Genomic DNA, 23,911 nt, shown 5'->3' on the forward strand with positions numbered 1-23,911 from the left:
GGCAGCACAACACACCATTTATACAACTATCACTGTAAAGTCTTTCTAAAATTGTTTTTGTATGGATTATGTATGAGACTAAATGGCCAGACAAAATAGGCTTATATCTGCATCAGTTAAATTCCACAAGCCATACCTCATTCATTTACACTGATTTTAGTCAGTAGTATAATAAATTGATGCAAGTAATAAATAAACTTTAGCAACAACAGCATGCCATAGAAATTCTACTCTTAATGCTTTTAGCACATATAGGCAACTTAACAACTTTGATTAAGACAACAATAGCAAGCTGTATCTCAAAAGTCACAAGAACAAAGTCTGTAAACCATTGCAAAGGTTCCCATTGTTTTCCAGGGGCCTTGGTTGAGGTTTTACATTAAGAAATTACGGATGGTCGAGATGGGAAACTAGGGATTTTCTGAGCCCTTTCCATTACACTTAGGTGCATTTTCTCACAATTATTTCATAGTATTTTAGGCAACTAAAAAGAAATTGTAGTTTAGTTTATTTTAACTTTGTATCTAACAGAACTACAAATTCCCCAAGGAAAATCATTACATTTTTGTTTGAGCTGTGATAAAACTAGCATGATAATTATCCATTTGGCATGAAAAACAGGATTCCAAGACCCCAAATCAATTCACACATGTTGAATGCAACCACAGGGTTGTAGACATGCTGACTTTACAATATAGCCAGACTTCGTTTCCTTCACTTTAATCATTATCTGATGTGTGTAACAATTCCAGCTGCTTCATGTGGACCCCATTTAAATACCAGACTGTAAAAGAGGTGGAAAGAATGCTTCCTTTTTACTCAGTTGGCATCCATGTCCAAATTTGTGGAAGTAATGAGCTCAATATGCACAACATCTACAAGTATATCATTGCCATTGCTAGTACAGAACCGCTTTATTGGGCGGAAAAAGCAACAAAATTAACATCTGTTAATACATATAAGAAGAGAGATAATAGTTCTGAAATAAGACATTGTGGACCCATTCCCACACCTAGCACACCACAATTAGCTAAGAGATAAAAAATAAGAATTTCTAGGTTTTGTGCCATGCATGCAAATCTACCTCAATTCCATATTTGCTATCTATCAATTGCCATGTGGATCAGTAATTAACACATGATAACAACACTATTACATGTTTCAGTTGTAAAACATTTCTGTTAACTTTTTTATTTTGAAAGAAAGAAATAATTGTTCGTCAAGCGTAGCTTTTTAAATAAACTTTTTTCAAAAATTCAAAATACTGGAATGATTAAGCTATTAGTTCTGATACAGAAGAAAGGAGAACCAATATGTCCTGAGATCTTGTAGATATTAAACGCATATTTCAAAATACGTATCTTAAAATCATATTTTAGGGATAAATCTGTTAAGACTAAGAGTAACCATCTGATGTATGTAAATGTATAAAGCTGAGATTAAATAAAGACTCTTTGACAGTCATCTTGTCTTTAGTAATACCTCCATATCCTTCTGGTAAGCCCTGGTAAGCTTCTGGATTTCATTTTCAGATTCTGCGGCACGTACTTGCTCTTTCTCCCAGCATTGCTGTACATCCTGTAGTTCCATTTTTAAAGTTTCTATTAAAGTCTCTCTGTCTGCACACTTAGTGTGCAGATGGTTTAACTCTTTATTGGCATCAGCCATGGTACCCTGAGCTTCCTGTAAAACAGAGTAATGTAACAGAAAGGTTGGTATAAATTTTACTTTATAAAATGCTACCTTAGTCAAGTGCTCATCATCTGAGGAAATAAACAGTCATACAACCACATGCATTCACAAGACTCCAGGCTAGGTGGACAGTATCTCTCAAGAACAGAATTTCAAAATTGACAATAGGCCTCTTCCACAGCTTGCAACTAGACAGCATTGGAAATCCATCTCTGACAGGTAAAGGCTCCATGATGCAGTGATCTTCACAGTCCCCTCTACCCCCACAAATGAGATGCAAAACACAGGAACACAACTTATCCTCTGCAGAGTGCAAAGCTCTCAGACCTATTGAAAAGATACATTATTTTCTTAAGTGAATCCCTGATCTGTTACAGCTGACTCTGTAAGCAACACAGCTGCAGTTGTCCATTGTCTTTATACGCAAGATTAAAAAAATGTGAAAGACTCTCTTTGGAGGCTTGACCATGGGAAGTAAGTAATAATCAGAAATGGTCATAAATACCATTATGTTACCAGCACCAAGATCTCACCAGGTAAACAAAGAACTTAATACGCTACCCCTTTTGAGCCAAAATGTTGTGCAGATACACCGGCTTTCCAGCACTGCTAAAGTTTGCAAAAGGTCAAACTGAAAGCATTGTTTATTTTTCGCAAAATCACAGCTTCATAGATCATAAATTCATACAAAAGATACTAACAAATTCATCAGAAAATGACAAGTTTTATTTTTCTAAATAAAAACATAAAAATATTAATGTTAAATTTCTAACACAAATGCTTTCAGACTAGATCTAGATTTTGATCATCTATACAATATTACCAAAAATTTAGAGAGATTGAAAACTGGCATATTGCATAAAAACCAGTACCCTCTGTGTGTAGCAAGCTCAGTTTTTGCACGAAGAATACAAGTATCTATTGCAAAGGGTTGCAAAAATCTTAGGTGAGTTAAAAAGGTGCTGTAACAGAAGCAGAAGTCCTAAATCTTCCGAACATAAATTAGTAAAGAAAGTTCAGAACAGATGAGAACACACCATGTGCAAGTATTCATTAATGTGAAGATTCAACGAATGTTACAGAAGAGCACTGCATAAAACCACAAAGTAGCCTATTCTCAGCAAAAGAATCTGAAAAACACTGGGTTTACAGACATTCTATTTTGGCAGTAATACAATACACTACTAGTTGGGAAATTAAGTTAAAACACAACCTCAGGACTTGCTCACTCGCTTGGCTATTGATTTAACCAGACAAGACATTACAAAAGTGGTGTCAGCCAAAAACAGAAAAAAAAATTTTGTTCCAAAACTAAAGGAAAGAATTCTCAAGTGTTTTTATCTGAGGTAAATTTTACTCTAAGAAATTTTATGCTGCACACTTTACAGCTGTTAAAGACAACTTGATGCATGACATGCATTGACCTTTCGGATAAACACAAACAAAAAAAATTAACAAAAGAACAGACATCTTTAATAAAATAGATCTTCATATGCACAGAGGTAATTAAACTCCCTTTACTTTTCTTGAGAAAAACAGTTAAACAAAAAAATTACTGTTACCGATTTCAATATAAAACAATATTTTGCTAATTCATAAATGTATTTTAATTATTTCAGAAGTGCAATCATTGAAATTATGTAGCCTATAGTGGTAAGCAGAATAAAGCAGCATGGCTTCACACAAACTTGCAACGGTAAACTCATTTGCTCAATGGAATACAATGATATAGAGACTTACTCTGATAAGAAAAAAAGATACCTTTAATCCAGAAAGATACCTTTTGCAGAACTTACAAATTTTATGCTAAATTCATTAAACCATACCTTAAGGTCTTGTCTTAAAGCACACATTTTCTCCTCAGATATCTCAAGTTCTTTTGTCATCTTTTTACACAAAGCCTTCGTTTTCTCAAGCTGTGAAAAATATGAAAGTCAAGCAGGCTTTTACAGAAAGACTGCAGTGATCTATTCAATATAATATAAAGCAAGAATTTTGTATATAAAAGTTAAAAACCAACATTTATTTCAATTCATCGAACAGCTTTCGTATGCCATACAATCTAAATAACATGCCATTACAAAAGCACTAAATAACTTTTATAATGATTTAAAAGAACCCCAAACTGAGTCCACTCTTACCTATCCTATTAACTCTCGAAACATCTGACAAAAACACAGACTCTGAAATGCACTTGAAAGCGTAATAAATTCAGATAACGATCTGGGGAGTGGTTTGAGAAAATAAGTTTTCAAGTCAGTGGCCATTTGCAGAAACTGTCCAGCTACAAGCATGGTTCTTTACTGAGCACTGGATAGTACTCTCATACTGTAAAAAGCAGCAGTGTTCCAAAGAGGCACAGTGACTACTGTAGGGTTAAAAGCAACCACCCCAGAGGTTGCTTAATGTGTACCAAGGTACCATAATGTGTACCAGCTTCACTGTCTACTTTCAAAAAGGATAACAACTTATCAAAATAATCTGTATCTCTGTTTATATGATGATACTGCTAATGTCTGATATTTAAGGAGCAACTGAGAAGCAGAATACCCCATTTACAAAATTTATTAATTACTTTTGAAATCATATGTTTATTTTTATATTTTGATGTCAGGGAACCTGGCAGTACCCTTAGAAATAATTATAGTAAATTAAAGAATGCTACTGGGATATTTCCAGTCTTTTTATTGGTTTACTAGCCTTTTCCCTCTTCCCAAACATATTCTGGTGTCTGCACTATACAGAAAGTGAAAAGCTAGTTACCTACAAATCCCAAAACATTTCTACACCTTTCAGTCACACAAATTAACTAGATCTTTTCATCTAAGTTTAACATAGTAAGATAAAGATGAAACATGACAAGTTTACCAGCATATTTCACATATAAATACAGGTGTACACCTACATTAATAAATACATCAGTATGTGGGATCTTGTTGAAAATCTTTTTATAAGGAAAAGCACTAATATTTGCTTACTGTTGTGTTGCTTACTAAAACCCTTCCTATTGTGTATTAAAACATCCTGAGTTTATTGCAGAGTGCCCTTCATAGTCCCCTTGTGCATTATTGTATTATTAAAAAGTTTTATTATTAAACATATCTCACACATAAAAAGCCAAAAGCAGCATTCTCTGTGGGGGCAGGGGTAATCAAGAAGGACAGAGAACTGCCCTTTCTGTGCACCACGAAGATGCTCAGTGATCTCTGGCTCCATATGACAACTTCAGGGTCAGTCACACACAGTCCTACTGGGAAGTCTTGTGGCAGGTCATCTGTTGGTCCTGCTCTGCTTGCGATTTATTTTCCTTGACAGTTCATTCTTCTTTCTGTCAGAACACTCTCTTTGCTTTCTTAGAAGCCACCCCCTTGGTCTCCCCACTGCTGTCTCTGGCACAGTTTCACAACAAAGCACATCACTAAGCCAAAGCCTGCTGAGTCGACTTTTCAACTGTGCTGCCTATCACGTGGTGCTCCTCCTCCCAAATAACAATTCGCTGTGGGTAATATGTTCCTAGTTACTCTTCAGCTTCCAGACTTGGGTCTCAGAAGAGTTTTATAATGACTATACACATCAGTTCTCTTATCTCACTGGGAGAGACTTAACAGCGCTTGCTGTTTAAAAAGTATAATTGTTTCCATGGTCACTTCTTTTTGTGCCCCTTGAACAAACTCAAAGGTCTTGTGGGAGACTGTTCTTCTCCCAATAAAAGGGCAAAGCTGATATACTTTTCTTTTTTTTTTTTAATTTTTTTAATGTGTTGACTGACTAGCTAGACTATGCATTTGTCAAAACAAAAGACAAAACCTAGAAATGAAATAGAGTGCTGGCATTTTTACAATCTTATCACACCTTGCCTTTTTGTATTTGTCAATTTTATTCAAAGACTAATCACAAGTTTGTACAAAAAGTTTTAATGGTGCAGCTAACTTCTTTCTACAGCCTTTAAAGCTATAAATTAATAAAACATTTACACTCAAGAGGAGTAATTTTGTCACACTAGCAAAACACACAACAAAATAAATGCAACACTGTAACTTCTCAGTCAGTGATACAAAAGGATAGTAGGACTGCATGAAAAACATCTGATTTTTCCAAGGGTAAGATTCCCAAAAGTGAGATATTTCCATTACTTTCTTAGATAACTTAAAGACAGTACTTTAACAGTCCTATTTTAATTGAAATTACTGCAAAATAGCTCTCAAAGAGATTCCATCCAAAACACACTCTCCTCAGAAAATTGTACCGGTTTTAAAAGTAGAGGGGAGTATGATCATTTACATAACTGATAGCAATGACTATTGACGCTCAACCATTGCGTATTAAGGAACACTGCAGTATATGCTGCCACACACAGATCATTATCTTTTAACTAAAATCCTATATATGAATGGTTTGTTATCCTAAATGTTTTTTGAAAATAACCCCGAAAGGTTGAACCAGAAAACCAAATTAAACTAGAAAGACAAAAAACTCTTCTCCCAGTCCCCACAAATGTAAGTGAAACTTCACTGTAGGGCAAGCTTAGAGAAATAGTAGTGACAGATTTTTTCTTGGGTGTACTTGAAGCTGTCAACTCAACATTCCCACTCTTCTGCCCTTTTTTACAAGCAAAGCGTATGTACTGCTGCAGGCCAAATGCAATACATAGAGAGCCAAACATTGCAAGTGTTACCTCATTAGACGTATCTTCCAGCTTGTTCTGGTAAGCTGTCAAGGTACACCTCAAAGTCTCAACGACAGAGCAGCTCAGAGGTTTATCTTTGTCCTCACAAGTGCCTGAAGGAAAACACGGAATGAAAATTAAGCCTGAAAGCCACAGAGAGAAAACTACTCACCCTGGATGCATGGTATTAGAATTAGTTAGGGCTTCAGTGACAACACAGAACACTGAAGAGCAGCCTTGTTTGCCAAGAGAGATACAGCTGTATAGCCACACTTTAACAGCAAATATAGCTGAAAGACACTTGTATAAAAGCTTTAATACAAGATATAGAACTGTAAATTCTGGGTTATATTTATACCTAATGCCTTTGGTATGCAGTCTCACATATTATTTCTACCGTGGTCAAGCCTGTGTCATTCAGTCAGATAAGCCAACTTCAAAACCACACAATTACATACTTTGAAAAACATCTTGTCTGAAAGTTAAGAATGTTACACTTTTCCTGACATTATTTTGCTGTTGTGACTAAGCATGCATATAATAATGCAGTACTTCATTTACTTAAAGCCTTACCAAGCCAAAGATCACATGATTATGTTATGCTTGGAGAGGACTTAAAACGTTTTAAATTATCTTGAACTTCATTCCAAAGGAAATAATAAAAAAAAATTATCTCTCTGAAGAGTCCTACATAACAGTTCAATTACAAATCTGATATCTCCATTATATACACACTAAACATATTTATTAAACCTTGAGATGAAGACTTCTGATCTTGTTGCCTTGATTAGAGACATATGAACAAGTCTGACCAGTCCAAAGTGCATAGAACAATGTGCCAAGAAAGCAAACCAACACTGTATTGATCGAGAGGTCACAAGACGTCAGCTGATATTCAGTTTCCAAGAAGAAACTTTTTTTTTTCCTGGTGTTACACCACAATACCAGGTTACTGACAGATCATTCTTCTCAGCATTATTTATATTCCTAAGAAGCATTTATAACTTACTTGGTAACAAATTATAGTATTAACTTTTCCACAAGTTTTAATATGTTCTATAAGAAAAACTAACTTTACCAACTCTAATAGCAGCCTTATTTTGCAATAGTGAATAAATCTGTGGCATTTGAAATCCAGGAAGGCTAAACTGTCATAACTCCCATCACGGCTAAACAATGATACACGTGTTTATCACCAGTGTCATTAAGCAATTTACACAAAGTGGCTCATAAAGTCAAATCAGATACTAAAGCCTGAGCCTTTTCTTTGTCTCTCCATAAAACTTTATCAGCTAGAGGAGGTGTACTTACGTACTTGCAGGATGAGTATTTTTTAAGAATTCTATAATTAGAGTAATCTAATAAGAACAACATTCTACTAAGGCATTGTATTAAAATGATGAGATTTCTCCTGTACGCTACACATTATGCACCAATAGAACTCAGTGGAAAACTTACATAAGTGGAAAACTTACATAAGAACTTCTGTTCTGGAAATTCTTTCAATTACTTAGCCTCTTCTGTTCCAACGTTTGGTAACACCAGAAAGTATAGAGTGCTATTCAGACTGGACTAGGCGTTACACTCAAAGCAACACATACTTGCAAGATTGCTTTCAGTAATAGGAGCAAGATCTGCTCTACAGCATGCACACCCCAGTGACAGACCCCTGCCCTGTCCTATCAGCCACTCCACCTACTTACCACAGTTTCAAAAAGTCTACAGAGGGAAAAGCATGATCTTCTTAATGACACTCAGGAGCCCTATGAATCCTAGAGATGTCCCAAATAACAATGTTACACTTAAAATCAATCTAAGAAAAATTAACAAAATCTGATCTTTTTTGAGAAGCTCAGATTTCACATTGAAGAAAGCGACAAGTGACACTTCACTATAATTTTTATCACTTAACCACAGCTATAGCCTTGCACAGAGCTCTAATCCAGTCTTCTCAAGTACAAGACCAACCTCTCACTACTACCCACTATAGGAACCTTCTACATTGATCTTGTTGCACAGAAAAAGATAAAAACTATTTTTTCATACTTGTAGCTCTAGAGAAATGGTAACACACAATTGTCATTCAGTTTAAAATAATACCTATTAGGTCAATTTAAGAGTTATCTTCCATGCCATACTTTTTGTCAAGATATCCAAATAATGTGTTTTCATTTTTTAAGTCCCAATCTGCAATGCTGTCATCAACATCATGTTTGCCAAAATTAGAATTTTGCCAGTAAACTTTCCATGCTGCCATTCCTTGCCTTTGCTGTAACCTTATTTCTAGGCAGCTCAATCTACCAACAGGAATACCACATTCAGCCTATCTGCATTAGCTGAAAACAAGCCTATGGCTTTAATGCTGCACAAATATTGTCTGTCTTTGTACAACTATGCAGGAGACATGCAATGTAATCCAAATGCACTCTGTTGTGGCAGAGGCACCATGTCAGCAATGAGATAGAAAACCCAACCCAATACTTGATGTGTACGCCCAGTATTGCCCAAGAGTTTGAGGGGAGAATTTTGGGAAAATGCCAAGTTCCATAGCAGTCTAACAGACATATACAAGTGAATAAACTCTTAAACCTGATGTTTTGGACTTTCTGCTAGCTGTACTGGGCTGGGGTAGGAAAGAGTTAATTTTCTTCATAGCAGCTCATATGGTACTGTGTTTTAGATTTTTGACCAAAACAGTACTGGTGGCCTGTATTAAATGGTGATGCTTATCAAAGCAGATAACACTCTCAGAACTTTGCACTCATTTCACTTTTTTTTCAGATTACTACAACCGCAATTACTTTTTTCCTGAATACAAACATTCTGAAGAACATACCCTGTTGAATAACTGCAAAATATGATGAACTGAAAAGATACAAAGTGAAATCATGCAAATGGACCAATAAGAATAACGATGCTGTGGAAAATTTATAAAGGTCGCTGGAAAAGGAGAACACATGGATTTAGGCTTGTTATTTTGAAATGTATAAAGAAAAGAAAAGCTTTCTAAAAGTCTTTAGGTTTTAATCTCTATTGGGTTTGCGTGGGCTGGTTTTTGATAGTGGGGGTGCTTCAGGGGTGACTTCTGTGAGAAGCTGCCAGAAGTTTCCACCATGTCCAGCAGAGCCAATCCCTGGTGGCTCCAAAGATTGATGTGCCACTGGCCAAGGCTGGGCCAATTAGAAATGATGGTAACGCCTCTGTGATAACAGGTTTAAGAATAAATCAAAACAAAGGTTGTGGCACAGTTTTAATTGTGACTACAGAGGAGCAGGAGTGAGAACAAGTGAGAGGAACAACTCTGCAGACACCAAGTGGATAAGGAGGGGGAGGAGGTGCTCCAGGCACCGGAGCTCAGATTCCTCTGCAGCTTGTGAGAACCATGGCGAAGCAGCTGTGCCCCGGCAGCCCATGGAGGATGACGGGGGATGCAGAGATCCACCTGCAGCCTGTGGTGGAGTCCCACCACAGCCAGTGGATGCCTGTGATCCAGTGGAAAACCCGGTGGAGAGAGGCTGGAGCAGCTTGTCCTTGGAGGACTGCACCCTGTGGAAGAGTGACCCATGCTGCAGCACTTTGGGGAGCACTGTTGCTGGTGGGATGGACTCACATTGCAGCAGGTCACACAGAGCTGTTGCTCATGAGATGGAGCCACACTGGAGAAGTTTTCAGTGATCTGTCTCCCGTGGGAGGGACCCCAGGGTGCAGCAGGGGAATGACCCCTCTCCCTGAGCAGCGGGAGAAGCCACGAGTGATGAACTGACCAAAACCCCCATTCGCTGTCTCCTTGCACCACTGGGGTAGGAGGTAGAGCTGGAAGGAGGAGGGGTTGGGGGAAGGTGGTTTTTTAAGGGCTTATTTTACTTCTCATTATCCTGCCCTGATTTTGTTAGTAGTAAGTTCACTTCATATCCCTAAGTCGAGCCTGTTTTGCCCATGATGGGATTTGCTGAGGGATCTCTCCTGGTCCTTACCACAACCCATGAACCCTTCGTTAAATTATCTGTTCTCTGTCCAGCTGCAGAGAGGAGTGAGTGAGCAGCTTTCACGGGTGCCTGGCATCAGCCCAGTGTCAACCTATGACATGATCTTAAAAATATAGTTTTATCTTCTCTTTACTATATAGCCTAAAAATCTCAGTCTAACTGGCACTTGAATTAAGGGGCTGGATCTTTAGTGTTGGATCTTAATAATGACAGATTTTTAAGTAGATCTCCTAATCCCTTGAGTTCAAAGTTGACCACAACAAGAAGACTGCCTGGTCAGCTGCGGCTCATGTAGCCCCTCATCTAGTAATTAGACTACAAAGATTTGTTTAAGATTTTAACTTTTATTGGCACCTAGGCATTCCCATTTCAAATATAATAACCATTTTTTTTAAATTTTAATAAATACTATTAGATACAAAAATTTGTAAGTACACCAGAGGAATAATATAATAATGCAAAAAGCATTAAAAATTAAGTTTCCAACTTAGAAGCATAGCAAATATGTAGAACAAATGTCTTAGTCGATGTCTATTTTAATATTAGCTGTGAAGACTCAGTCAATCCACTGCAAAACTAAATTTTACTATCTGCCTCAAGAGCCTCTTCAGAGATGCTGAAGCTTGAAAAAAAAAGATCACTTTAAATTAATTTTTTTAAAGTTTACCTCTAACAAAGCAAATTAATACTGAAGGTACTGTTATTGAATTTCTAATATAGAAACAAGTGAAAGCTGTTCTCAGCAAGGTTTACAATCCAAAAGACAATTGCTGCTTTGGAAACTGCACTTTGGCAGCAGCATCCAGCTCCCCTAGGAGTTTCTTAAGTCTCTCTGAGCACGTGGAACTTTGCAAAACTGTGGGAAACATACAGTCTTAAAGAGATTTTCAACTGTAAACCTACAGGTACTATCATTGAAATTACATTTATAATTATTGAATAAAACTGATACCACCTCCAAAACAAAAAAATCATATAGCCTATGCAAGGAAATCAATACAACACAGAATCAAGGCTTGCCTTTTAATGACAGGAGAAATCCCAAGAAGTTGCTTCCTTACTGAAATTTAACAGCAGCAGGCCCTAAGAAAAGTCATTTTGTGACGACACAAAAATGTGTCTTCATTTAATAGTGTTTTTAACAAAACATTTATGTCTGTCGTTGCTAAAAAATGCAAAAACATAGCACAATATACATAAAATAAACCCATTTGCTCTGTAAGCCACATTTTACTTGTTTTCTTCCAGTTTACTTTCACTGTAAATTTGAAGCATTTTATGTCTAGTATATAATTTTTCTAACAGGAATTACAGTTTTAAATGAAGATTTTTAAAAGTGTTCAATTTTCAGCTTTAAAATAAATCACTAGCTTGATGTTAAAGTTCATCTTGTTTACATTAGCCACTATTTCAAATGTCTAACCAGGCAGCAGTTTGTTGAGTCTGATACAAAAATTATATGTAAAGCCAGGTAGCAGAGTGACAACCAGGGACTTACAATTAATTTTAATGAAAACAGAGAAATATTTGTTCTGTATGAGATTAAATGAATGTAACATAGTACTGGTCCACAATCAACTGTAAAAAGTATTGTGTTGCATCATGTGTCCTACACAACCTTTTTGAATATATGACCTTTAAGTTGCTGAAGGTTGCCTCAGAATTTGGCTCAGTTCAGGCAAAACATCTGTTCCCTTTGCAGGTATACTGTAAGGACTTTTTTCTCAGTTGGATTTAGAGCACAGCAAGTGAGCCCTTTTCTGACCGATCATATACACCCCAGCATTTGTAAATCAAGCTCTGGGCTGACAACAGCAGATCCACAATCCGTCACCCTTTCTCAGCTAGCAAGGCCATTTGACTGCTGTGAGAACTGCTCTTATCATGTCATCAAATCAAAGCATGTTGAGAAGAGGGAATGCAAGAGGCATCTGCAGAATTCCCACAATGTAGTGACTTTGGAACATTGACAGATGCATCTGTCATTTTATACCTTCAACTAACCTGCTGTCCGCTGGCCTGACATAGCAAAGCTGTCCAAGAGTAACTCCAGCTCTCTCATGTTGTTTTCATACGTCTCTGTTAGAAAGACCTGGTGTTTCTTGGCCTTTATTTGACAGGAGGAACAGACAAGACAAGAGGGGGCAGGGAGAGAACACATTAAAATAAGTAAACAGAAGAAGTACACATCACAATGATATACTTATTCCTCTTTAAATTTCTCTTATATTTCTTTGTATGTCTTTTCTTGAGCCAAGAGATCTAACATGACATAACAAGTAAGTAATACAGAACCCTGTAACACACAACATAAAACTAAAGGACTTCAAAAGAAAAACAAAAGATGGTTGTACAAAAACTTAGTCTTCATAATCTTCTGCTTTAAAAGTACCTTAATGGACATTAAATTCTGTCCATCTATGCAAGCAGTGAAATCTATTGTTATACTCTACAAGGGCATTCAGAAAGACACCAAACTACTGGCAGACAGGCTAGAAATCCATGATTTGGCACTCAGTCAAATCCCACACCTATTCTCATTGCAAACCTGCCTACTTCAATTGTTAATATCTTCCATGCTAGATAGGGATTTCTTCAATACCAAAAACTCATCCTTATGCATGGAACATAAAGCTACACAGTTCTTCAGCCCCCATCACTGAATTTTCTTAAAGAAAGCTATCCACTAAGTGCAGTCTATTGTTCAAATCTAGACACCAAATTTTTTGAGGCCAGAAAAGAACTACAGCAGATTTTTTAAATCACTACAATAGAAAGACTATACCAAATCATTCCTTCAATTTATATCTGACATTATAACTTGCAGTTTTCAAAGACATGCATCCAATAATTCCAGACAAGACCTTTTGGGTGTATGTAGTTTTGATGTCTCAAGGAAATGTATGATTTTAGCTGCTGACTGACAAAAAGTAATATACCTCAGCAATTTAGAAAACCCAAAAGCAGCAAAAATAAACAAAAACCAACCATCCCTACCCCCCACCCCAATTCAAGAGGAAACTAGATTTAAATAACTTCACGATTTTCTTATGACAAAGGTTATGGTCAAAGATGTCTCATGACTTTCAACTGCTCAATTTATTTCCATTCTAAATTCTAACACCTGTTTGGGTAATTCCCATTTCTACTTGGTAATGGAAAGTTAACCTTTTTTATCGAGCAAAATTCTACTGTTTTTTATCACATCCAGAAACTGTTGCTTTAGTTATGCTTCACTGCATGTCAAAGAACCCAGGCAATTTCTCATGTGTGGGAAACATCCTCCCCAGGAAAACTGCTACATACTGGTAGCATATAACTGTCAGGATAAAAAAACCCAAGAAATGCGTTTAATTCTCTGCAGTGTTCTTCACTATTCAGTTTAAATATTTTATAAATTTGCTTTACTCTTTCAATTTTAATTATATGTACTGTATATCAACTAATATATTATTCATATGTGTATTTCAGTGTTAGGTCCCCTGTAGCATTTACACACTTTTCCTTGTGTGAGAGTTTGTACTACACTTCATAAAGAATTTCCAAGTCACTTCTATATATTGAAAAATAGCCAAGGTTTAATTCCTACTCCATAAAATTATCTATATAAATAGAGCTTGTAAATGCTGAGATCCAGTAAAAATATTTTATGGGATGCAAGCACATTAAACTAATTTACTCTCAGGTACTTACATCATCTCCAAGACCTCACAAATTAAAAATAAGAAAATACAACAATATGAAAACATCATAATAAAATAAATGCTCTTTTTACATTAAATACTCCAGCACAGAGAAGGTCAGACTAAATCTTCCCAGACAAACATTTTCCTATGGAAAAGTCAAATGTGAGAATTTTTTTCAATCTTCTCATCCAATTTTTCCATTTTGTTTAGTTTATTTACCATAATTTAGTCAGTGTGTTCCAGTCTACTCAGCCTTCACCACTTTTCTGTGCTTTACTTGCTAACTGTATCTACACTTCCTAAGTCAATTTTAATCCTTTTTCAACAGTAATACAGATCAAAAGGAAATTACTTAGACTAGCCAGTCTCTCTACACTTGAACTGCAAAATATTTAGTATCTTTCTAACTTCCATTTTCAATCACTGTCCCCATTATCAGAAACTGAAGAAAAAAACACTGTAAATTACACTGCTGAAAATCCAGGCACAGGTTAAGAGACCAGAAGGATCTATTATTGATCTGATTTCTTATGTCTCACTGACAGGTATCTAATAAGAATGTATACAATCATAAAATCATGACTCAATTTAAGCTGACAGGACCTGTGGAGGTCATCTGATCCCACTCCCCACTCAGAGCATGGTATGCTCAAAGTCAGGTTAGGCTGCTCTGAACCTTGTTCAGTCAAGTTTTGAGTATCCTCAAAGATGGTGTTTCAGCAAACCCTCCAGGCAGCCTGCTCCAATATCTCACAAGCCTCATAGTGAAGGTTTTTGTTTTCTCCTTACAGGTAATTATAACTTTCCTGTTTTCTCTTATACTTGTAATGCACAGATATAAGGGGAGCATAGCTCCATCTCCTCCACAAGCACCCACTTGATAGTTTATAACAGTAGCTATTTTCTCCTTAGTTTTCTTCAGTCTGAAAAAATACAGGGAGTATGCATAATACTTCACTTTGAAAAGGAAAATGGAGTGCACGAGTATAGAGTCAAACACAATCAATTGCAGCTGCCAGATACAACTATTCCAGGAGATGTGATTACAATCCTTCTCAACAACTCCATCCATCAACACGTTTGTTAGGGGATGCCATTCCCATAGAACTGCTGGAAAAGTACAGGTGTAAGCGTTTCCTAGGTTATTTCAAAAGGGAAATCAGGTGACAAAATTACTAAAGCCTTTATATAAGAGAGTTTCCTTCACAGACCACATTAGCAGAAACAGGTGGAAGAATATTTGTAAAGTAAGTCTTCTGCTGACTTTGCTTGACTTCCTGTACACCAGCATGGACCATTCTTGACCTAGATAGTGATCCTTGAAAACAACCTTGAAAGCCAAAGGCAGGAGGCCTGTATAGGTATGCAGGGAACTCCTGACTAAATTCAAGTATTAATAGGAAGCATAAGGAAGGTTGTTCAAACATAGTAAACTTGGAAAAATACAGAGACATTGTTCAAGCCTAGAGGGATATGTTTAGGAATGCCAAAATCCACCTAAAGTTGAATCAGGCATGGGATGTGAAGAGAAACAGAAAAAGCTTTCTGAAGTACATCACCTGCAAAAAGAGGACTAGGCAAAATGTGGGCCCATTACTGATGAGGCAGTGATCTGGTGACTAGGACAGAGAAAAAGCCTTCTCATTGCTTTTTTCACCTCAGTCTTCACTGGCAGAATCTGCCTTTGAGAATTCCAGGTCCCTGAGATTAGTGGCATTTCCAGGAACACTTGAGAACTTAAAATTCTCAAAATATACTAGAAGTGTTTCCTATACTTCCCAAAGACAATTCTCATCTTCACAATATATTTCAAACTGAAGGCTAAAAACCTGATAACATGGGAGAAAAATCATACCTTCTGAACCCAGAATATATGTTGAATTTTAGCATGTACAATGCTTCCTTGAAACAAACTTCATATCCTTAAAAAAGGGTCCTATTATCATACAACAACTCTTGAGGACAAAAACTTTTTAGTAGAAAATGTGCTTAGCAACATATTTATTTAATCACCAATTTCAAAACACAATTGTCCTTTCAAAGAAATTAAAGAGAAGCCAAGCATTTTTCATTAAAAATACTGTAGACCCCAATGAGGAGAAAATCTTTTTTCCAAACACCTTGTATCTGTATCTGTAAGGATAACCTGGACTATTCAGAAAACCAACTGCTTATAAAATTATTCCACTCACTGTCAGACTTGTGTTAATCTTCCAGAAGGGTATTTTTATTTATCTGGACAATTTCCTACTACCGTGGTTGTAGACGTATTTTCCTTAACTACCAGTATTTGATTTTTGTTCCTGCTCCATACAGAAATTATGTCTCATTGTTTTTTCAGCATTTTCCAAAAGCCATGGTTTGCTAAAATAAATGTAAATTTTACGCAGAGTTCCAGGACAGCCCACAGAACCTGATACTGCAAATGTGCATCTGTATCTCAAGTTCAATAACCTTTTAAAAATAAACATGTGGGCAGGACTGTGAGGCTTTACCTTAACAAACCACTGCAGCAGTATGCAGGGAGCTGGGGTCCAGTTGTACAATGAACTGCCATTACTCCTGAGGAACTTTCTCTACTTTGTTTACAGTTACAAGGGGTTCCTGGGGGGCTCTCTTGCACATGGATTAATTCACCCACACAGTCTGAAGTACAAATCCCAGCTGGTGATGGCAGAGTAAGAGCCAAATCCACAACTATCCACATGGCCACCAAAGAGCAGCATGTTCAGATACTCCTGTATCAAAGTGGTCATGTAAATTCTTTACAAAAGTATCCGAACGTTTACCAGGCATGACCTTGGGGGCAGCAAATCAAAGCATTTACAGTAATACAAAAGACTGCTCCACAGTTCACAAAACACGGGTTTTAGTCAAGTGATGCTCTGTAAAGCAGGAAAGTGGCACAAATTTTTCAGCAACCAGGCATAAATTGTAGTAAAAAAACCAAACCAAAACAAAACCAACACCCTCACCACCAAACTCTCTCCTTGGGCTACTACTTATTTTTGCTCAAGTTATCAAACTATTGAATACTTCTTTTATTTTCTTATATCGGCTGGAATATTCAAAAAATCTACAGAAGGATCTGGCCACATGTAAATTAAATACAATCACTCAAGAAATTTAGTATCTCAGTCTTACAAAATGCTCAAATTTTATTGGAACTATTCTTGTCCCACAAACACAGATTTGTAACAACGTTTCGTGGGAGAGAATGTTATGAAATATCTCTTTGGGTTTTAGGGTTTATTTTTTTTCCAAGTCAGAAAATTTTTTGAGAACTGCAGCTTTAAATTCTAGATTCTTGTCTTTGAACACCAGGACAACACAGCTTGAGTGACCGCTGCACTTCCCGAATAAATTAAAAATTGGTTTGTTTGCAGAAGATCATTTAAGCATATGCTTCAGACTGACTAGTTTTCTTAAATTAGGACATAAATAGAAGTAGCATCTGGGAAGAAACACTCCTACCTATATTAAGGCAAGAAAAAAAAGAGTCAGGGTAAAACAACACTTAACAATCGTTAGCACAAAATTAATGAAGAGTGTGTATTAGGATTGCGATTCTTTTTTTTAACTGAAAGAAATTGTCCACATTAAATTGCATAGATGACATTTACATCTTTGCTATTGTGTACCAGTTTCTACTCAACAGAATTTGTAGAACAGAATTATAATCCTCAGGGTGCTTCATTGTCTGTTCAGTCAATACCTAGGCCACTTCTATTAAAGAACAATTGTTAATGTGTACATCTTGGAACTAGATTCTCAAACACTTCTGTTCTGACATTCAGTGTACAGTAACCTACAAGGCTTTTACGGACAGCTGAGATGCAAACAGAGCATGACTGCAGGCATGGCTGTAAGAGAAAGATTTACATGCCACGGGGAGAAAGACAGGCTGTGTGTAATCTACTACACAGTTTATAGACAAATTATGCTAGTTCTGATAGAATCTATAAAAAGGGCTGGAAATGTCTTCCAAATTAAAGGAATTTATACTAAAATACAGTATTTAAATTATTTCACTTTCCTAACATGCATTCCGGTGAACTGCCAAGTTCTCCAAATTTCAATATGCATTTCTCATAAAATAAAGGTTTAACATCTCCTGTTTGTCCCATACTAAGATCAACCACAACTAGGTACTAGAAATGTAAATATCCCAAGTAACTTAAAACTCCTAAAGACACCTCTTATTCTTTCCACGAGGCAGGAATACAGCTGGGGCTGTTTCATTTTAAACCAAGTTAAATCACAATGGCCATTCTTCTAAATTCGTATCCTTGAAACTAAAAATTTCTAGAAACCCTAGCTAGAAATAAGACAAGCTTGAGACCAATTTATTCAAATAAACATAATGTAAATATTGAGAGCCTTCTCATGCTGAGCATTCATAAGCAGTTTTGTTTGATAGTAACAGATCCTACCACATTCGATCCATGCAAGTTTCTGGCACACTTCTGCCATATGGTGATATTTAAAATTACAAGCAGAATAACTACTTAACTTGACATTCAACTGATCCATTAAGGGAAAAAAAAGCACTTTTTCATACAAAGTTTCAAAATAATGAACTTTTTGTATCCTACAAATATTTTACAAACAGAAACATTAACTTGTATGTTAAGAGTACCGTGAGAAACCAACTTAAGATTACCAGACTGAAGTGGAAAAGACATATTCAGGGTGTCTAATAATAGTACAAAATATAAGAAAGTAATTAACAGATCAAGAAAGCGGGAGGGGGAAATAAAGGGAAGAGAATGCACTGGCAGTTTCACACAATTTTAGTATAGGTAAAGGGAAGCCTAGTAACAGTATACTGAATGCAATTTATACTTAGTTTCTGCTATAGTCTTCTGCTTTTTGATTTTGGGAAGAAAAATAACAAAAAAGCTGTCTATACTGAGTAAACAAGACCACACACAGGCACTCCTGCTTCCCAAACAAATACGAAAGTCTTCAGGAAAAATACAAAGCCATCCAAGGTGATAAAAATCTAATCCCATGGGGGACCTCTAATACAGCTCCTCAGAAAATGAGTTATTTTTATTACCTGTTCAAGACAATCTTGTGGCTTGAAATCATTCCAGCAAAGTAAAACAATTACAACAACCTGCTATCTGAATAAGACAGTTCTTTCAAGTGGGGCAATCTATTTGCTTTTACATTTCAGTAACACAATGTTTATATTGAGTACACCATTTAATACCGTTGCCATTACCAAAAAACCTTAGCATGAATAGAATTTTGTCCTGAATTCTCATCACATATAACATACATTTTACTAAGGAATTTTTCTTTGTATTCTTTTTGTGCCTGATAAAATGATTTTTTCAGGTTGACTAAGGCAGCAAATGTCTTTTAATACTTTAATCCTTGCATTGAAGAAGCTGTGTCCTCCCAAAAGAAGAAGGCTTTTTTAATTTTATTTTTCCTCAATTTATTAATTACCCATCTACCTGGGAAGTGGATAACACTAAGACAATGTATGGAATAACTCCATCAGCTGAAGAGTAGACACCAACAAATCTGAAGACTCTCTGATGCAGATCTCTACTCCTATATACTGAATAGCACAATGCCTGTCAGTAGCAGTGAAGAGCTACTTCCCTGAATGTGGGTCATCTCCTACACTCATAGGTCCAAGAGAAAGGAAGAAGAGAAATTCACAAGTTTAGAAAAAAAAATTGGCTAAGTATAGAAATACTATAAATGCTACTACACAATGAAGAAAGATAGGGTTTTCTAGATCATAGAATTATAGAATAGATTGGTTTGGAAGGAACCTTAAAGTTCATCTAGTTCTAATGATCCTGCTGCAAACAGGGACACCTAGTGCTAGACCTAGTGCTCAGAGTCTCATCCAACCCAGCCTTGAACTCTTCCAAGAATAGGGCATCCACAACTTCTGTTATGAGAACAACCTGTTTAAGTGCCTCACCACTCTCACAATAAAGAATTTTTTCCTACTATCTGATGTAAACCTTCAGTTTGGAGCAATTCCCCTTGTCATGTTACTACATGCCCTTCTGAAAAGACTCTATTCATTTTTCCTGTAAGCTCCTTTCAGGTACTGGAACGTCACAATTAGGCCATCCTAAAGCCTTCTCTTCTCTTCTCCAGGCTGAACAAACTCAAGTCTCTCAGCCTTTCCTCGTAGCAGAGCTGCTCCATCCCTGTGATAACTTGGTGGCCTCCTCTGGACTCTCTCCAACAGGTCCATGTCCCCCCTGTGCTGGGGACCCCAGAGCTGGATGCAGCACTGCAGGTGGGGTCTCACCAGAGCAGAGCAGAGGGGCAGAATCCCCTCCCTGGCCCTACTGCCTGCACTGCTTTGGATGCAGCCCAGGACATGTTTGGCTTTCTTTCTTTCAGGAGAGTCACATCCAGCCTCTCATTCTCCAGCACTCCCAAGTCCTTCTTGGCAGGGCTGCTCTCCAACTGTTCATCCCCCAGCCTGGGCTGATACCGGGGGCTGCCCTGACCCAGGTGCAGCACCTTGCACTTGGTCTTGGTAAACATCCTGAGATTTTCACGGGCCCACTTCTCAAGCTTGTCCAGGTCTTTCTGGATGGCATTCTATCCTTCAGATGTGTCAACTGCACCACTCAGCTTGGTGTCACCTACAAATTTGCTGAGGGTGCACTCCTATCCCTTCATTTATGTCATTAATGAAGATATCCTAAGCTTTTTGCTTTGACCGTCCTGCTATTGAAGAGGATAGCAAAATTGTTATTCAAAGTTGTGGTGGGTAGAGACAGTGGAAGGCACCAACTCCTAATATAAAAGGAAAAAGATTTCATGAAGTAATTCTGTAAAATATATCCAATATGACAAATGCAGAGCAAGCAAAACATAAAAACGCAATCAACTAAAAACTTTGACACCTTCAAATAAGACATTTTCAAAAATTTTTGCAGTCAAATGCTTGCACTAAAAAAAAACCATTATTTGAAACAGAAATAAGCAAGCCTACAATGGTTACTAATCAAACCTGAGAAAAAAACAGCTTGTGTAGGAAGGTACAACATTCGTCACACAAAATCATAATCCATATCTACAAATTGTCTTCTTCATTAGGAATGCAGAGGCTGGTTACTCTTGACTCATAGCCATACTTTTGAAACAATTGTTTTCTGCAAATAACTCCTCAGTTAAATACTAGCTGTATCACTAAAAATGCATTTTTGAATTCGCTTCTCCAGTATCTTAGCTATATTTACTCGTTTCACAAAAAAAAGTAATATAAATAAAAAATCGAAGTAACACAAAGTCAGATTTATTCCACATCTTGGCACAGCAAATGCAGATTATGTTCACAGGATGTTTAAAAAAACCTAAACAACGAGTGCCATAGGCTGTTTGTCTTACCATTGCAAGTTCCATCTGTAATTCTCTGCAGCTTTTTTCAGCATTTCCTAGTCTTGCAGAGAGGTCTATAATTACCTTCTTCTTTTCCTCAATCACTTCTTTCATTTGATTGTTTGAGGAGAAACACTCTCTTTCCAATCTGGAAAGTTTCAACATTAGAACACTTTTATCAAAAATACTTATGTCAAGTATTCTACATATTTTTAAAAGATAATCTATGGGTATCACATCATGTTAACACATCATACAACTTCTGAAGCTGCTCCCCTTATTTTTTTTTTAACTGAAGAAACTTATATATTCCTTCTAAGAAAAACTTATCAGTTATGGTTATGTTCTTTTCTATTACCAAGGCTTGTGTTTTAGACTTCCGGTCATAAATTAATTTGATCATTTGGATATGGGCTCCAGATTACATGTAATAAACAAAAGTCATCGTATTTTAATTAACACATTAGTTCTCTTCAGAAAGACATCACATCTTGCATCATCAATACTGATTTCAAGTACAAAACTTGCTCCTGAAGTTTCCCCGTACCTGACTATATTCTTACCCTGGTTCTGGCCAGAACAGGGTTCATTTTTGCAGTAGCCAGGAGTGGGCATGGCTAGGACCTGGAGGTTATTCTATACCACCTCATGTCTTTTTCTGGGGACAGGGGAAGGGCTCCCTTGTGGGTAGCATGGCAGAGGGACTGGGTATGGTTGGGGGTTTCCACAGGGAGCAATCACAGGTGAATCAATGGCTTTTTTTTTCTTGTACACCTTGTCATCAGTATTGTTGCTGTTACAGTTTGTCGTCTTATTTCATTGTTGTGTCCAGTAAACTGCCCTTATCTCAACCCATGATCTTTACTTTTTGTTACTCCAATTCTCTTCTCCAGCCCATCACAGAAGGAGGAAGAAGAGGAGGGGGGGAATGATCGAGCAGCACACAGTTTGGAGTGTTTCTGTAGGAACACTAAATTGGGGAATACCATTCCTAAACCATGACAATTCTACTCAGAATGGCATGATTTCAACAGCACATAATTCAAAATTTCAAGCAATTCTTGTACTACATCAGTCCTCCTGGTATTCAAGAAAACAAATATATAGAAAGCCTGGCATTGATAAAAAGGCGGGTCATGAGAAAACCACAAGGCCAGTCAACAGCATATAGGAGACACAGAGAGGGACAGGAATCCATGGAAAAATTTTGAAGGATTGCCTAAGTATATAGGGATGGAAAGGAGGTGCCTCAGGAAAGGCAATTAGCATTTGCAAAAGATGACAAAGACAAGTAGAAGGGATTTTACCACTATCATGGTAGGAAAGAAAACATGAACAGACTTCGACACAAAACAGCTATTTTATCAACAGCAGAGAGAGAAGGTCACCATACTCACCGCCTTTTTTTCCTCAATCTTCCCTGACAAGGTCTACTCCCAAGCCTCTATGATCAGTAAAAGGACACAAAAAGGAGAACAATTGCAAGCAATAGGTGAGGATTGAGTTTGAGATAACCTGTGAGAACTCAACCCATAGAAGTTGAAGAGGCCAGCTCACCTACACTCAAAGGCTCTGACAAAGCTAGCCAATGTCAAAGTGACATTGCTTGTTATCATCACAAAAGGTCACAAAAATTGGGGGAAGTCCCCGGCAAATGAAGAAAGGCAAATGTCGCACTTATATTTGGAAAAGGTCAAAAGGAGAAGCCAAAGAACTATAAGCGAGTGAGCTTCATTTCAGCCCTGGAAGGTTACAAAGCAAATCCTTCTAGAACAACTTTTTGGGCTCATGAAAGAGGCAAAGGTGATTAGGAATACTCAGGGAGGATTCACCAAAGCTTAATCATGTCTGACCAACCCAGTTAAATTCCATGATAAAATGATCAGGGCTGTGGACAAAAGGAGGGTGAGTAGTAGTTTTAGCACTTTCCCACAGAGCTATTTTTACAGCTACGTTACAACTTAAGTCTAGATATGTGAACTACAACATTGATAAAAGTGGTTTGATGGTAAAGCCCAGATGGTAGTAGCTGGAATGGGTGTAATACTGTAGAGGTCTGTATTAGATCTGTTTAATGGCTTTATCCATCACCTGGAATAAGCCAAGAGTGCAATCTCACAAGACCTGCAGCTAACAGTGAACCGGGTGTGGGTAGATCACGACACAATACAATTGATACGCTCAACAGAAGAGCTGCCATTCTCTAGTTACAGAGAAAGAACAGGCCAGAATGAACCTTCTGAGATTCCACAATGACATGTGCAAAGACCTGCATTTAGGAAGAAAGACTATCCTAAAGTGATGTGGCTTGTAACTGGCTGGATAGAAGCTATGCTCAAAAAGGACCCAGTAACCATGGTACACAGTCACAAACCAACAGCATGGCATATGAGTGGAGATAGCTAACACCATCCTGGGCTGTATCAATAGCAGCATAGCCAGATCAAGGGAAGTGATTAATCACCTTTTAGTTGGCAGTCATTACAACACATCTAGGATAATGACCACTT

At 37.2% G+C, this 23,911-nt stretch overlaps 1 protein-coding gene across 3 annotated transcripts in view; it reads right to left on the reverse strand.

The window, feature by feature from the left end:
- Positions 1 to 23,911, reverse strand: part of CCDC171 (coiled-coil domain containing 171) — a 157,972-nt gene that overhangs the window by 97,031 nt on the left and 37,030 nt on the right. For all 3 annotated transcript variants that reach the window (XM_032095779.1, XM_032095778.1, XM_032095782.1), the window contains exons 9-13: positions 21,411 to 21,549; positions 12,349 to 12,451; positions 6,368 to 6,471; positions 3,519 to 3,608; positions 1,483 to 1,683 (exon numbers count right to left, since the gene is read on the reverse strand). In XM_032095779.1, coding sequence (XP_031951670.1) covers positions 1,483 to 1,683; positions 3,519 to 3,608; positions 6,368 to 6,471; positions 12,349 to 12,451; positions 21,411 to 21,549 — 637 coding nt within the window. The remainder of the gene's footprint in view (positions 1 to 1,482; positions 1,684 to 3,518; positions 3,609 to 6,367; positions 6,472 to 12,348; positions 12,452 to 21,410; positions 21,550 to 23,911) is intronic.

This window comes from Corvus moneduloides, chromosome Z (genome assembly GCF_009650955.1).
Source record: "Corvus moneduloides isolate bCorMon1 chromosome Z, bCorMon1.pri, whole genome shotgun sequence".
Lineage (NCBI taxonomy): Eukaryota > Metazoa > Chordata > Aves > Passeriformes > Corvidae > Corvus > Corvus moneduloides.